At 52.2% G+C, this 16,371-nt stretch overlaps 1 protein-coding gene across 2 annotated transcripts in view; it reads left to right on the forward strand.

The window, feature by feature from the left end:
• The window catches only part of DNAJC5 (DnaJ heat shock protein family (Hsp40) member C5), a 43,059-nt gene extending 27,011 nt beyond the window's left edge, over positions 1–16,048 (forward strand). Inside the window, exons 2-6 of one of the 2 annotated variants that reach the window (XR_008517067.2) lie at positions 8,245–8,362; positions 9,224–9,437; positions 11,029–11,200; positions 11,287–11,360; positions 11,646–11,720. Coding sequence is in view for 1 of the 2 variants with exons in the window: in XM_054541954.2 (XP_054397929.1) it covers positions 8,256–8,362; positions 9,224–9,437; positions 11,029–11,200; positions 11,646–11,749 (597 nt within the window). In the remaining variant the exon portion in view is untranslated. Of the gene's footprint in view, positions 1–8,244; positions 8,363–9,223; positions 9,438–11,028; positions 11,201–11,286; positions 11,361–11,645 lie in introns of both variants that reach the window. The other variant, XM_054541954.2, reaches the window with a different exon arrangement.
• Positions 16,049–16,371: the final 323 nt, after the last annotated feature.

The raw sequence follows: 16,371 nt of genomic DNA on the forward strand, positions 1-16,371 counted from the left end.
TGTTGCTTTTTTTTGTTTTGTTTTGTTTTGTTTTGAGACGGAGTTTCGCTCTTGTTGCGCAGACTGGAGTGCAACGGCACGGTCTCAGCTCGCTGCAACCTCCACCTCCCGGGTTCAAGTGATTCTTCTACCTCAGCCTCCCGAGTAGGTGGGATTACAGGCATGTGCCACCACGGCTGGCTAATTTTGCATTTTTAGTAGAGATGGGGTTTCTCCATGTTGGTCAGGCTGACCTCAAACTCCTGACCTCAGATGATACGCCCTCCTCGGCCTCCCAAAGTTTTGGGATTACAAGCGTGAGCCACTGTGCCCGGCCACCTTGTTTGCTTTTTAAAGATAATGATGTCACTAAAAGAGTTCCGACTGGGGCCGGGCGTGGTGGCTCATGCCTGTAATCCCAGCACTTTGGGGAGGCCAAGGCTGGTGGATCACGAGGTGTGGTGATCGAGACCATCCTGGCTAACACGGTGAAACCCCGTCTCTACTAAAACTGCAAAAAATTAGCCGGCCGTGGTGGCGGGCACCTGAAGTCCCAGCTACTCAGCAGGCTGAGGCAGAAGAATGGTGTGAACCTGGGAGGTAGAGCTTGCAGTGAGCCGAGATAGTGCCACTGCACTCCAGCCTGGGAGACAGAGCGAGACTCCGTCTCAAAAAAAAAAAAAAAAAAAAAAAAGAGTTCTGACTGAAGGTTGAAACTTAGCCCTCCAGAAACGAAGACTGCGAATAACGCTGATGGCAGCTCATCACTTGCAGCAGGTGCTGCTTGTGTAGCTGCAGCTGCACACACCAGGCCTCTCCTTTAACTGTGTTATAACCTTTCTGTTGACATGCGATCCCCTTGAAATTTTTTTTTTTTGGAGACAGAGTCTCGCTCTGTCACCCAGGCTGACGTCCAGTGGTACAATTTCAGCTCACTGCAACCTCCTCCTGCCGGGTTCAAGCCATCCTCTTGCCTCAGCCTCCTGACTAGCTGGGATTACAGATGCACACCACCACACCCGGCTAATTTTTGTATTTTTAGTAGAGATGAGGTTTCACCATGTTGGTCAGGCTGGTCTCGAACTCCTGATCTCAGGTGATTCAACCACCTCAGCCTCCCAAAGTGCTGGAATTACAGGCGTGAGCCACCACTCCCAGCCCCCTTGAAATTTAAACCAAGTTTAGGAAGAATGAAGTTGTGAGGTGCTACTTCAAACATCGGGTGGTAAACTCCCGGACTCATTACCCCAAGGAAATAGGCAGTCCAGGTTGGTGGCTCACGCCTATAATCCCAGCACTTCGAGAGGCCGAGGTGGGCGGGTCACCTGAGGTCAGGAGTTGAAGACTATCCTGGCCAACATGGTGAAGCCCATCTGTACTGAAAATACAAAAAGGTAGCTGGGTGTGGTGGCGCGCGCCTGTAATCCCAGCCACTTGGCAGGCTGAGGCAGGAGAATCGCTTGAACCTGGGTGGTGGAGGGTGCATGGAGCCAAGATTGCACCATTGCACTCCATCCAGTTTGGGTGACAGAGTGAGACTCTGTCTCAAAAGACATCAGAAAGGATTGGCTCCTGTGACCTCGGCACTGTGGTGACCGTGACCCAAGGCAGGAGGATCGCTTCAGCCAAGGAATTCAAGATCAGCCTGAGCAACATAGTGAGACCCTGTCTCTGCAAAAAATTTCTAAAACTTAGCTGGCATGGTGGCTCACGCCTGTAGTCCCACCTCTTCAGGAGGCTGTGTTGGGAGGATCACTTGAGTCTGAGAGGTTGAGGCTGCCATGATCCCTTATCACACCACTGCATTCCAGCCTGGGTGACAGAGCAAGACCCTGTCTCCAAACAAACAAAAAAGCAAAAAATGGTCTTTTACCCAGGTATTTACCATTTCCAGTGGTCTTCATTCCTTTCTAAAAATCTAGGTTTTAGCCGGACACGGTGGCTCACGCCTGTTATCCTCAGCACTTTGGGAGGCTGAGGTGGGTGGATCACCTGAGGTCAGGAGTTCAAGACCAGCCTAGCCAACATGGCAAAACCCCATCTCTACTAAAAATACAAAAATTAGCCAGGCGTGGTGGTACGTGCCTGTAGTCCCAGCTATTCAGGAGGCTGAGGCAGGAGAGTCACTTGAACCCAGGAGGTGGAGGTTGCAGTGAGCCAAGATCATGCCACTGCACTCTAGCCTGGGTGACAGAGTGAGACTCTGTCTCAAAAAAAAAACACCAAAAAACAAAAAACTAGGTTTTAATCTGGTACCATTTCCCTTCGGCTCAAATAACTTTGACGTTGCTTGTATTTTAGGTCTTTGTGATGGGTTCTTCTAGCTTCTTTTTATCTGAAAAAGTCTTCATTTCACCTTTATTTCTATAGAATGTTTTTGCCAGGAATAGAATTGTTTATTTTTTTATCTTATTAAATAAATTATATTGTATATAGGCCAGGCGCAGTGGCTCACGCCTGTAATCCCAGCCCTTTGGGAGGCTGAGATGGGCGGATCACCTGCAGTCGGGAGTTCAAGACCAGCCTGACCAACATGGGGAAACCCTGTCTCTACTAAAAATACAAAATTAGCTGGGCAGGGTGGCACATGCCTATAATCCCAGCTACTCGGGAGGCTGAGGCAGGAGAATCACTTGAACCTGGGAGGCGGAGGTTGTGGTGAGCTGAGATTGCACCATTGCACTCGAGCCTGGGCAACAAGAGGGAAACTCCATCTCAAAAAAAAAAAAAAAGAAAACATTGTGAATATTTTACCAGGCACAGTGGCTCACACCTATAATCCCAGCATTTTGGGAGGCCAAGGCAGGCAGATCACTTGAACCCAGGAATTCGAGACGAGCCTGGCCAAGATGGTGAAACCCTGTCTCTACTAAAAATACAAAATTAGCCAGGAGTGATGGCGCACGCCTGTAGTCCCAGCTACTCAGGAGGCTACGGCAGGAGAATCGCTTGAGCCTTGAAGGTGGAGGTTGCAGTGAGCCGAGATTACACCACTGCACTCCAGCCTGGGCAACAGAGTGAGACTCTGTCTCAAAAAAGAAAAAAAAAGAATAAGTCACATTTTGGTGAGGAGCAGTGGCTTGCACCTATAATCCCAGCACTTTGGGAGGCTGAGGCAGGAGGATCACTTGAGACCAGCCTGGGCAACAAAGGCAGACCGTGTCTCTATAGAAAATTTTAAAGTTAGCTGGGCATGGTGGCACATTCCTGTAGTCTTAGCTGCTTGGGATGCTGAGAAGGGAGGCTCTATTGAGTCCAGGATTTCAAGGCTGCAGTGAGCCAAGATCGCACCACTGCACTCCAGCCTGGGCAACAGGGAAAAACCTTGTTTCTAAAAAAAAAAATTAGGTTGGGTGGGGTGGCTCACACCTGTGATCCCAGCACTTTGGGAGGCTGTAGCAGGCAGATTGCTTGAGTCTAGGAGTTTGAGACCAACAAGATCCTGACTGTATAAAAATTTTAAAAAATAGCTGGGCGTGGTATTGCACACCTGTAGTCCCAGCTACTCAGGAGGCTGAGGTGGGGGGATCACCTGAGCCCAGGAGGCCAAGGTTGCACTGAGCCGAAATGTGGCCACTGCACTCCAGCCCGGGCAATAAAGTCAGGCGGGGAAAAGAAAGAATGAGTTAACATTTTCTCAGCTTTATGTGTTGAGTAATTTTAGATTCTATCCTGAAATGGTAAGAATGAGAAGAAAATCTGCCAAGTCCATCCCTTCCTACACTCTCACCGCCTCCAAGTCATTCTGCACTCTTCAGCCAGAATGACCTGGCCATTTTTAAAAATGGAGTTTTTTGCCTTAGTAATTGAGTTGTGTAAGAGTTCTTTATTCCACTTGTGAATTGTTTTTTATATGTACGTAATGTAAATATTTTCTCCCCTTCTGTGCCTTTCAGTATGAATCTGTCTGAACTCAATTCTGCTGTTGTGTGTCTGTCTTTTCCTCAGTACCAAACGGTCTTGATTACTGTAGATATATAGTATATGTCTTGAAATCAATAGGGTAAATTCTCTAACTTTTTTTCTTTTTATTAATGTTCCTGTGGCTAATCTGTCTGCTACATTTCCTTATACATTTAAAAAAAATTAGTTTATCAGTTTCTGCAAAAAAAAATCCTCTTGGATTAGGGTTAGGCTTGTGTCAAGTCTGTAGATCAGTTTGGGGAGAAGTGACTTCTTTATATTGAGGCTTCTAATCCATGAACATGAGGAATCTTTTTCTTATCTTTAATATCTTAGCAATGTGTGGTTTTCAACTTACAGATTTCATAGGTCTTGTTATTTCTTTTTATTTTTTTGAAATAAGGTCTCACTGTGTCACCCAGGCTGCAGTGCAGTGGCACGATCACGGCTCACTGCAGCCTCGAGCTCCTGGGCTCAGTCATCCTCCTATCTCAACCTCCTGAGTCACTAGGACCACAGACATGAGCCACCATGCCTATTTAACTTAAAAACAAAAACAAAAAGAAACCGGGCACGGTGGCTCATGCCTGTAATTCCAGCACTTTGGGAGGCCGAGGGGGGGGATCAACTGAGGCCAGGAGTCTGTGACCAGCCTGGGCAACATGGCAAAACCCTGTCTTTAAAAATACAAAAATTAGCTGGGTGCAGTGGTGTGTGCCTGTAGTCCCGTGCCTGCGGCATGGGAATGGGTTGAGCCTGGGAGGCAGAGGTTGCAGTGAGTTGATGACTTAGGATTTTTCTTCTCAGTCACTTTGCAAGCCGGGGACCCCTGGCCAGTGATGCCCCACCTGGGCCCTGCTTGGCCACGCTGGCGTGCCCCAACTCACCTGTGTTATAGCTTGCACTGTGTTCGGCAGTTCCTGAGCTCATGTACCGCACTCAAGATCAAGGATACACTGGACATTGAAGGGTGAGGAGGGTGGAGAAGAACTTCATTGAGCAGTGAAACGGCTTTCAGCGGACCAGGGGGATGCAGGGGTGGTTCCCCTACCTGAAGGCAGGAAGATCCGCCTGTGTGGCTGGGTCTGGGGCCTTTTATGGACTCAGGATGCGGAGTGCTTGCAGAGCTTGCTGATGGGTTTGTGAGTATGCAGAAAAGGTTAAAGTGGGCATGACAGTGTAGAAAACCAATTATAAGAGGTCGGGCGCGGTGGCTCACGCCTGTAATCCCGGCACTTTAGGAGGCTGAGGCAGACGGATCACAAGGTCAGGAGTTCAAGACCATCATGGTCAATGTGGTGAAACCCCATCTCTACTAAAAATACAAAAATTGGCGTGGTTCGCGTGCCTGTCCCAGTGACTTGGGAGGCTGAGGCGGCAGAATCGCTTGAACCCGGGAGGCAGAGATTGCAGTGAGCTGAGGTCACACCACTGCACTCCAGCCTGGGCAGCAGAGCGAGACTCCACCTAAATAAAAATTAGGAAAGGGTAGGTATGTGTAAAATAGGTGAAGAATGGGGATCAATCAGAGGAAAGTGTGGCAAACAGGAAGGCAAGTTCTTCATCTAGTCCGAGGATTTAACTTGTAGCTCAGCTGTCAGGCTTTAAACTGTCTTTGGCTTGGAGGTGGGTTTCACCGAGGACCCGCCCCATCTGCCTGGCATTCAGCTGCCTCCTGCCAGTATCACCGAGATCGCGTCACCACACTCCAGCCTGGGCAACAAAGCGAGACTGCGAGACTGTCTAAAAAAAATCCCACATTGATGTCATTTCCTAAATATTTGGTTTAAAAAAAAATCTGGGCCTGGAATTTTCTCTGGGTTTTTTTTTTTTTTTTTTTTTTTGAGACAGAGTCTCGCTCTGTTGCCCAGGCTGGAGTGCAGTGGCGCGATCACTGCTCACTGCAAGTTCCGCCTCCTGGGTTCACGTCATTCTCCTGCCTCAGCCTCCCGAGTAGCTGGGACTACAGGTGCCCGCCACCACGCCCGGCTAATTTTTTTGTATTTTTATTAGAGATGGGGTTTCACTGTGTTAGGATGGTCTCGATCTCCTGACCTCGTGATCTGCCCACCTCGGCCTCCCAAAGTGCTGGGATTACAGGCGTGAGCCATGGCGCCTGGCCCTCAGGGGATTTTTTATTACAAATATAACTTTATTTAAACAGATGCAGGCCTATTCAGATTTTCTATTTCATGTCAGTCTTGGTAAATTGTAATTTTCAAGGTATTTGTCCATTTCATAAAATTTTTCTAATTTCTTGGCATGAACTTGTTCGTATTTTATCCTTTTGGTGCCTCTAGGGTCTGTAGTGATGTCTTTCCTCGTGTTGCTGAAAGAAGCAACACTTTGTCCTTGTTAAAGTTATCTGTTTGTTTTCATTGATTTCTGTTCCTTATGATTTCCTTCCTTGCATTCATGTTGGGTTTATCCTGTTACTTTGTAGCTTCCTGAGGCGGAGCCTTAGGCCTTGATTAACGTGTTGTACTAGTCGGCTTTCTGCAGAGGAACGTTGCTGTTATCTGTGTCTTCTTTCTAAAGGAGATTTGTTATGAGGAATTGGCCCACAGAGTTATGGAGACAGAATCTCATGCTCTGCCATTTGCTGAAGATTGAGGAAAGCAGTGGAATAGGACAGTCCAAGGACAGGAGACACGTGGCCCCGCTCAGGCTGGCAGGCGAGAAGGAAAACCCAGGCCAACTTCTCCTCCCACCCCTTTCTATTCAGGACCCCCATGGACTGGGACGACACCCACCTGCACAGGGCAGCCCAGTTGGTCATGGAGCCCCCAGCTCAGGTGCTGCTGTTACCCAGAAACACCCTCCCAGACACACTCTGAAGTCTTGTTTAATCTGGGTACCCCACAATGCAGCGAAGGAGACATGAAATTCGCCGTCACATACACTGTATTTATTATTCAATCCAAAACATTTCCTCATTTCCCCTGTGAGTTCTTCTTTGAGCTACATGTTAGCTGGAGGTGTGTTGTTGAATATCAAGAGTGCTTGAGGTTTTATGATGTATCTTCCTCCTGGGTTTCCAGTTTGTAGCTAAGTCAGGGATTGTGCTGTGTGTGACCTCATTCCATTTACATTTATTGAAACCAGTTTGAAGCCCTAACATGTGGCTTGTCTTAGTATACAGCATTCAGTTAAAAACAATGTGTGTTCTCTAGATGTTGGGTGTTCTGTGACTGTCACGTCATGGTGGTTGATTAGTTAGAAACAATGTGTATTCACCAGGCGCTGTGGCTCACGCCTATAACCCCAGCACTGTGGGAGGCTGAGGCGGGTGGATCACCTGAGGTTGGGAGTTCAACCTGAGGTCGGGAGTTCAAGACTAGCCTGGTCAACATGGAGAAACCCCATCTCTACTAAAAATACCAAAATTAGCTGAGCGTGGTGGTGCACGCCTGTAATCCCAGCTACTCGTGAGGCTGAGGCAGGAGCGTTGCTTGAACCGGGGAGGCGGAGGTTGTGGTGAGCCGAGATCGCGCCATTGCACTCCAGCCTGGGCAACAAGAGCAAAACTGTCTCAAAAAAAAAAAAGAAAGAAACTGTGTGTTCTCTAGATGTTGGGTGCTCTGTGAAGATCAAGTCATGGTGGTTGATGGTGTTGTTCAGAACATCGATGTTTTTCCTGATTTTTGGTCTGTTCTGTCAATTTCTGAGAAAGTATTAAAATTAGAGTTGGGTCTTGCATTTTTATCCATTCTGGCAGTCCCTTCCTTTAATTGGAGTTTTTTGTCCACTAACATTGAATATAATTGTTGATATGTTTGGATTTAGATCTTCCAGGTAATTTTCTATTTGTTTCCTGTGTTTAGTTACTTTTTCATTTTTCTTTTAACTTTTTAGCTTATACCTCTTTGCATTTTTTATGCAGAGGTTGCTGTAAAGATTACAATTTGCATGTTTATTTTAATTAATTAATTTATTTTATTTATATATTTGTTTTTAAGGAACAGGGTCTGTGTCTCCCGGGCTGGAGTGCAGTGGTGTGATCATAGCTCACTGCAGCCTCAAACTCCTGGGCTCAAGTGGTCCTCCCGCCTCAGCCTCCCAAAATGCTGGGACTACAGGTGTGAGCCCCCGTGCCGGCCCACAGTATACAGCTCCAATTCTTCAGGATCTCTTGGGGTGGCCGTATTGCGGCACTTCGCATGCAGCGTAGAAACCATGTCCGCACTGGGGACTGCTGTCTCACACTTCTCCATGCCGTGGCGTCTGTCTGTGCACGTGGCAAACTCCACAAGGCAGGGTTGGATTCTTCTGCTTTGAACGGTCTTATGGAACAAAGTCCAACTCTGCCCTTGGTACTTTCATCTATACTTTGTGATACTTTCTTTTTATTTTTTCTTCTAGAATAGCCTAACATGGCAGACCAGAGACAGCGCTCACTGTCTACCTCTGGGGAGTCATTGTACCACGTCCTTGGGTTGGACAAGAACGCAACCTCAGATGACATTAAAAAGTCCTATCGGTAAGTGGACAAGTGTGGCCCCCACATCCCCCCAGGAAGACACACATGCCCTGTGTGGTTTAGTCTGCATTTTACCAAGAACCATTGCACATACTTTATCCTGGCCGACTCAGCGTTGAACTGGTCACAGCTCCGTAACACCTTTGTATGTGTAATGTGCTCCTTCTAGCTTAAAATTATTGTATTCATGTTCTCTTGCCAACAAAAAATAGCACTTAGTAGAAACTTACACACTGTCCACAGTTCCATAGGGAATCAGGGTCTAAACCTGTTAGAGGCCTCACAGGAGCCGCAGAGCGTTGGCATGGTCCTGTGGTCTCCTTGTTTTAGCACAGTGATGACAGAGACCCCTTACTCTGTTGTGGCCTTCTGATTGAACTTGAATAACTGCACTCTTAGGTACAGTTTCATTGAGTAACCTGTAAGAGACACCATCACTAATCCAGACAATTCAGATAGTCCTCCTCTCGTGTGCTAGCGTCGTGTAGTTCATAAAACACACCTTAAAATGCCCTCATTATGCCCCGCCATGCTTACCGTTCACTTGGCAGATGTGCAGTTAGCGGCTGGGACACCAGGGCTGGCCTTGGTGCTGCTGAACTTAGATGTGCCCTGGCACTCACAGCCCTTGGGGCTCCCTCCTCTAAGGCTGGGTCAGGGTGAGGAGGTTTACCTGAAACAACCGTGGAGCTTGCTTTTGTCCCTGGCCCCTGCAACCCTGGAGAGTCGGACAGTGAGGTGGCCTGGGTGGACTTGCCTTCCACTGCACCTGGCAGTGCGTGCGGGTGGGACAGACGCGGCAGCGGGTGCAGGTGGAACAAAGTCCAGGGTAGAGAGCCAGGACATGGTTTTGGTTTGCAGAAAGCTTGCCTTGAAATATCACCCCGACAAGAACCCCGACAACCCGGAGGCCGCAGACAAGTTTAAGGAGATCAACAACGCGCACGCCATCCTGACGGACGCCACAAAAAGGAACATCTACGACAAGTACGGCTCGCTGGGTCTCTACGTGGCCGAGCAGTTTGGGGAAGAGAACGTGAACACCTACTTCGTGCTGTCCAGCTGGTGGGCTAAGGTGAGGGCGAGCTCCTGCCGTGCGGGCACCCGAGTCACTCCTGCCGTGCGGGCACCCGAGTCACTCCTGCCGTGCGGGCACCCGGGTCACTCTTGCCGTGCGGGCACCCGGGTCACTCCTGCCGTGCGGGCACCCGAGTGTCTCCTGCCGTGCGGGCACCCGGGTCACTCCTGCCGTGCGGGCACCCGGGTCTCTCCTGCCGTGCGGGCACCCGGGTCACTCCTGCCGTGCGGGCACCCGGGTCACTCCTGCCGTGCGGGCACCCGGGTCTCTCCTGCCGTGCGGGCACCCGGGTCTCTCCTGCCGTGCGGGCACCCGGGTCTCTCCTGCCGTGCGGGCACCCGGGTCACTCCTGCCGTGCGGGCACCCGGGTCACTCCTGCCGTGCGGGCACCCGGGTCACTCCTGCCGTGCGGGCACCCGGGTCTCTCCTGCCGTGCGGGCACCCGGGTCTCTCCTGCCGTGCGGGCACCCGGGTCTCTCCTGCCGTGCGGGCACCCGGGTCACTCCATGCCTGCAGGGTTCCCCTCATTGCAGAGCCCGTGCGTTGATACCAGCAACTCTACACTCCTGAGAAAAGGCTTCTGGGCATATGGAGCCTTTCTCCTCACCTGTGTGATGGGCGAAGCTCTGTCACTGGCTTGGTGTCCTGCCTGGAACAAGCCATAGTGTCCAGATTGTCCCAGGGAAGAGCCGTGCGGAGCCGCCAGGTTTTCTTCTGTAAATGGCTCCCAGTCCTTCGCGAGACAGGAGGAAATGAGCCTCGATGTTACATCCGCATTTCTTCGTTTCCTTGTTTTGTTCCAAATGTCATATATGAGGCCAGAGGATTTGAATCACCGCGTGGCCTTTGTTTGTAAGAAGCCTGTATTTGGCTTTGACTAGTCGGCCTCCTCATTAGAACCCTTATAAAGTACTTTTTATTTAGTTAATGTTAGACAGAGTCTCCCTCTGTTGCCCTGACTGGAGTGCTGTGGTGAGATCCTGGCTCACTTTAACTTCAAACTCCTGGGTTCAAGTGATCCTCCCACTTCAGCTCCAGAACTGCAGGAATTGAGGCGTGAACCACCAACCATCGTGCCAAGCCTGGAGGCTGCTTTGTTTTTTTTGAGACGGAGTCTCGCTCTGTATCCCAGGCTGGAGTGCAGTGGCGCGACCTTGGCTCACTGCAAGCTCCACCTCCCGGGTTCACGCAATTCTCCTGCCTCAGCCTCCCGAATGGCTGGGACTACAGGTGCCCGCCACCACGTCCAGCTAATTTTTTGTATATTTAGTAGAGACGGGGTTTCACCGTGTTAGCCAGGATGGTCTCGATCTCCTGACCTCGTGATCCGCCTACCTCGGCCTCCTGGAGTGCTGGGATGACAGGTGTGGGCCACCGCGCCCGTCTTGGAGGCTGCTTTTCTTTAAGCCGCAGGTTTTTCTGTCTCTCCTCCTCCCGTCTTCAGTTCTTTCCTTCTGCTTCCTGTCTGGAAGGCAGTGTCCCCACCTGGAACGCACCCCCTGCCTTCTGCTGAGGGCATTTGGGAGTCCCGCCCCTCCCTCTCCAGGGGCCTTGGAGGCCATGCAACGCCACCTTCTTCTCCCTCCAGGCCCTGTTTGTCTTCTGCGGCCTCCTCACGTGCTGCTACTGCTGCTGCTGTCTGTGCTGCTGCTTCAACTGCTGCTGCGGGAAGTGTAAGCCCAAGGCGCCTGAGGGCGAGGAGACGGAGTTCTACGTGTCCCCCGAGGATCTGGAGGCACAGCTGCAGTCCGACGAGAGGGGTGAGTGCCTGCCCCAGGGCCCGTGTGTGTGTGTGGGGCAGAGCCAGAACGGGCCCTGAATGGTGTCAACCTGTCTTGTCAAACAGGAGGGCACTGACACTGTGCCGCGAGTGTTTGTGGTGGCAGCTGGGACTGTTGAGGTGTGAACGTGGACCCTGAGGTAAAGCAGGCGCATAGAGCTGTCCCCACCGTGACCTGCGGTAGCCGTAGATCCCAGGGACTGTGAGGCGGGGCAGGGCGGCAGGCAGTTGGGGCGGGGCTGAGGGCCGAGGGCTGGCGGTGACCCAAGGCGACGGAGGAAAGCCGTGTGGGGTGGAGGTCAGCAAGTAGCCTCTCCCCGTGGAGAGTTTGTCCAGGTGCCCGAAAGTCGCTCCACAGGACCAGCGTTGGTGGGTGTGCGCCAGGCTGTGGCCCTCGTGCAGTGCCCTGTGTGCTTGCTTTTCAGAGGCCACAGACACGCCGATCGTCATACAGCCGGCATCCGCCACCGAGACCACCCAGCTCACAGCCGACTCCCACCCCAGCTACCACACCGACGGGTTCAACTAAATCCGGGAGGAGCTGTGGTCAGAGGAGGAGCCAGCGCCTGGCCACGCCAACCTTAGAATCACGAACTGTAGTCACAGAGATGGGAAGGCAGCCTCCTGCCTGCCCTGGCCTCGCCGGGGCCCCTCCTGCCTCCACGCCCACCCAGCGTCGACCCTTGACCCACGAAGTGCGTAGCATGCAGTATTTAAAGCAGTGTCGCTACGGTCTTCTGTTTTTTTTCCTTTTTTAATAGCATGTACGGGGTTATGTTCCATGTCTGTGTTGTGGACATTCCGCGGCACGACCGCGTTAACCGCACGGTGGAGCTGCCTCAGGGCTGTCGGTCAGGTCGGTCCAGTGAGGGGTGACTTCAGCCGGTCAGGTGGGCGAGGAGAAGGGGGGCTGCCCCTTTCCTACCTGTGCTCGAGGGGCCGGAGGCAGGTGCTGCCTGGCAGAGCTGTGTTACCGTCTTGGCCTCGGGGTCTGGTCCACACTCTGTGCTCCCAGCCTTGAGGCTGCAGTAGGACTCTGATCTCACCTGCCAGAAGAGGGGTGGCGCCGCGTCTTCCTGGCATCACCGGCGTCACTGTCATTCCTTGGTGTCTGTGCTGGGCACAGTTGGCTTGGGGTCTGTGGTTTCCTGGGCCTTGTGGGAGGGTTTCTCCCGTGGGAGAATTTGGTGTGGAAAGCATAGGAGGCCCCTTCCGAGGTTGACACCGTGTCCTCCGCACAGTGTTTCTAGCCTGGTCTTGTCATGTGGACGCTGCGGTTCTGGTTCTCGGAGGTGTGTTCTTTGCCCGTGTTGGGGTTATTTGTCTGTGTTCCTGCACTTTTCCCGGGCTCTGAGCTGGATTCCCCCTCCCATCTTGGGGTCATTCTCCACATTCCTTCCAGCCCACCTGTCCTTTCCGTAGCCCTTTTTGGACCTTTAAAACCACAGATGGTAGGACCAGCCACAGTCAGAGAGTAGACTGTGCATGTGTGAGCACCCAGCTACTGGGGATGGGGGCTCTCCCAAGACCCCTCCTCCTGTGTTTGCCAGAGCTCCCATCTGCCCCACTCGCCTTTGCCCCGTCATCGATGATTCAGGCAGAGCCAGATTCGTTAGGTCCCTGTAGGAAGGACTGACTGGAACAGAGGGACCCTCTGGCTCAGGAGGGTTGGGTACCTGGGAGGCCGGCAGCCAGGCCACGGAATCCACATGTGGACCATTGTGGGTCCGTGGGAGGCCAGCAGCCAGACTATGGAATCCATGTGTGGACCATGGGAAGTCAGTCTCTTGTGTGTCCTAGACCTTCTGGGTGGCGCCCTGGGTAGGGGAGCAGGGGAAGCGGGTCTCATGTGCCTGTGCCTGCCTTTGGCCCCATGCTGCAGACTCCAGTGGGCCTGGTTTCTGCAGAATGTCCATGGTGGCCACTGCAGAGTTGCAGAGGTCCCTGTAGAGATAAAGCTGAGGAGGAGGCTGTGTGTGGTGGCTCTGGCTGGGACCAACCAGATGAGCCTCCTGAAGCCCCCTTTCCCCGCCTGCCTGCTGACCCATGACCCCAGCTCACTCATTGCCCTCAGCGGCCACCCGAGGCTGTGCAGATGGGTAGGTTCAGGTTGACCAGGAAGCTGCCAAGAGGGACATGGATGTGAGGACACATCTGGACGTGCTTAGGAACAAGGTGCTGGTTGAGGGCCCCCAGCTGACCCCTACTGCAGATCCGCATGTGGACCATGGCCGGCTGCCAGCACCAGGTCCTGGCAGCTTTGTTTGTCCCACTTTTCTTGTTTCTTCTCACTAAAATGATCATGAAGACTTTTGACAAGAGGAGAGAGATGCACTGTGATATTAAATTAGAAATAATTTGTCAAAATCAGATCTCTCCTAAAAGAATAAGAAATTCATTGTTTGGTGCGTCCTGAAATGTGAGGCAGCGAGACAGTGGGGTGCCTCCGTGCCGCTCGGCGCAGCAGCAAGTTCAGCCTGAGATGCCAGCTGTACTCAGCCTTTGCGATTTTTGTAGATGTAGCTTAGGACGTGAGTTATTTTTCCCCAGACTGGCCAAGAGCCAGGTTCTAAGCTTGGACCTAAGGTAGAAAGCTGCCCATCGGGGGCCATGGCTCAGCCCCACCAGGCCCTCTGTTGGGCCTGCACACAGCTCTGTGGCTAGAACACTCCAAGGCCCTTTGGTACCCATCAGAGTGGGCCCCTTGCCAGGTGGCTTTTCAGTTACAGAGTCCAGTGGACCATTTTGTAGAACCATGCAGCTCCCTGCAGAAGGTGGGGTAGGGTGGGAAAGAGGAGCAGGTCTGGAGGTTTGTGGAACCCAGTCCCCTGCAGAATTTGTAAACCCTAATAAATCATGGCTATGGCCATTCTCACGGTGGTGATTGTGATTATAAGACCCCCAGGAAGCCCAGACACTTGGGGCCTGGAGTTCCTCCCCCTGCCTGACTGTTTTCGGCGCCCTGCCCTGTTGGCTTTAAGGCTTTGTCTTAATTTAAGGAAAAAGATCCTCCCGGGTTTTATTTCTCTCTTTCTTGAGTGGACTGTTTCCCTATAATTAAAAGAGGTGGTGAGTCCTGGGGCAGCTTCCGCGCCTCCCTGTCCACATGCTAACAGATCAGGACGCCCCCAGCACCCCTGCCTGCTGGTGGCAGTGACGGGACCCCGACTCCTCACTCTCGGGCTGCAGACAATGCTGTGAGCGAGTGTGGCCGTGGGCACAAAATGTCCCTTTGGACACCGCTGCTGGGGGCTGCTAGGGGCCCTCTGGGGTCGTGCTTTGAGGCCTGTCTGGTTCACAAGGGGGTCCAGGCAGCACTGACAGCTTCCGACCTGCAGGAGGCATAGGAGCAGCCCCGCGGGCCCTTTCACGGCAGCTGCTGCTGTGTAGATTTGTCTCCACTCAGTGAGGTGGAATTTTTTTGTCTTCCTTTTGGCTTTATTTTTAAACTGCTTTAGATATTACTGCTCAGTGTTTGTGAACTTTCCTAGTTCTCTATGTTCAGTTAGCGCAGCCAGCACCCAGTGGGGACCTATTAGAAAAAGGAACTGGCATGCACACGTGCCCAGCAGGAAAAGCTTCATCTGCACATCGGCTGCTGCCGTCCAGAAGAGGCCCTGGAGCCTCACACCGTTGAGGCCGCTCTCAGGCGTTCTGTTCCGGGTGAGGCTTGTGCTGCAAGGGCACCAGCGTGGAGGCTGCCACTGGAGGGTCCGGGTGCTGCGGGCAGAGTTCAGCGCTTGTCCACCCTCCCTTAGCTCTGGCTCAGTGCATCCTACTGTGGGGACATCTCGTGAGGGGACACGAAATGACTGATCTCACCCTTTCCCAGTATTCAGAGCTGTGAACCCCTGTGGCGCAGGACTGGCTTGTGTCTGTTATTTTGGTTGTAAATCATTCTCCTGTGGAATTGGCAAAAGCTACATTTTTACTGTCCTTACCAGCAACGGTTCGTGTCGTCACATGCTGTGAGTGTGGGCTGTGTGTCCGTGTGTGTACATATGTGTATATGTATATATCACGCAGCAGGCGTATCATTCATGCTGCTGTCCCATGGTGAAGTGACAAGTACAATTAAAGGTGGCTCTGAAACGGCCTCTGGTTTCTTGGGAGTCGGGCAGGGACCTGCAGGAGGCTTTCCTGGCGGGTGCACAGAAGGAAGCGCTGAGCCCACTGTGTGCAGAGGGTGTGTGCCCAGGGCACTGCCACGGCCCCCACCGGCATTGGCCTCTGCTCTGCAGGGTGGGGTGCCCATCCTGGGGGCTGTGTGTCACGCTCACCTGACCCAGGTGTGTGTCCCAGTGTGAAATCGAGGAGGTGACTGGAAGCCCTTCCCTCCCTTGAAGTATGAAAGCTGATTTTCTGAGCAGCAGATACGGTCAGTGGCAAAGCTGCATCTGAAGGGCAGCCTGGGAAGGGGGCCCTGTGCTGGCCCCGGGTCCGCCCCAGAGGAGTCCACACAGCACCGCCTCCAGAAGGGGCTGGGCCCGGAGTCCTGCAGGCGGCAACTTTTGGTAGAGTTTGTTTCCCTGGAAAATGGGGAAAATGTTTCAAGCCAGGTGAGGCGGGAAGTTAACACTGAAGTATGTATTGTTTTTAAAAATCAAATGCACACGCATGGAAGCTGCTTGTCCATGCACTGGTTTTGTCACTGGCGTCCTGGAATCCGACCGTGTTGGGGTGCAGGCGCTGTCAGACTCCAGCTGATCCTGGCTCGAGCACACACATCTAAGGGCCAGACTGGTTCCGCATGGTGATCTCCGTCTTGTATGTCTGAATGTTGACATAAAATAAAGATTACTGTTGTAAAATAAATGTTTTCACTGCAGACCCCACGTATGTCTTATTCACTGGTCCCGCAGATCCCTGGTTTTGGAGAGCAGCAGCTGATCTTAGCCCCCCGCACCCCTTGTGGCTGGAACCTTGCTTCCCTCCTGCCTGGTCCAAATGTGGATAAATGTCCCCTCCTCTTGATTGTGTTTTCACCTCCACTTTCTAAATCCCAAGACTGGAGCAAAGAGGCTGAGCGTGGTGGCTCACGCCTATAATCCCAGCACTTTGGGAGGCCAGCGTGGGAGGATCGCTTGAGCCCAGGAGTTAAAGACCAACCTGGGCAACAGTGAGATCGTGTCACTACAAAAAAGAGTTTAA

This window comes from Pongo abelii, chromosome 21, assembly GCF_028885655.2.
Source record: "Pongo abelii isolate AG06213 chromosome 21, NHGRI_mPonAbe1-v2.0_pri, whole genome shotgun sequence".
Classification (NCBI taxonomy): Eukaryota; Metazoa; Chordata; class Mammalia; order Primates; family Hominidae; genus Pongo; species Pongo abelii.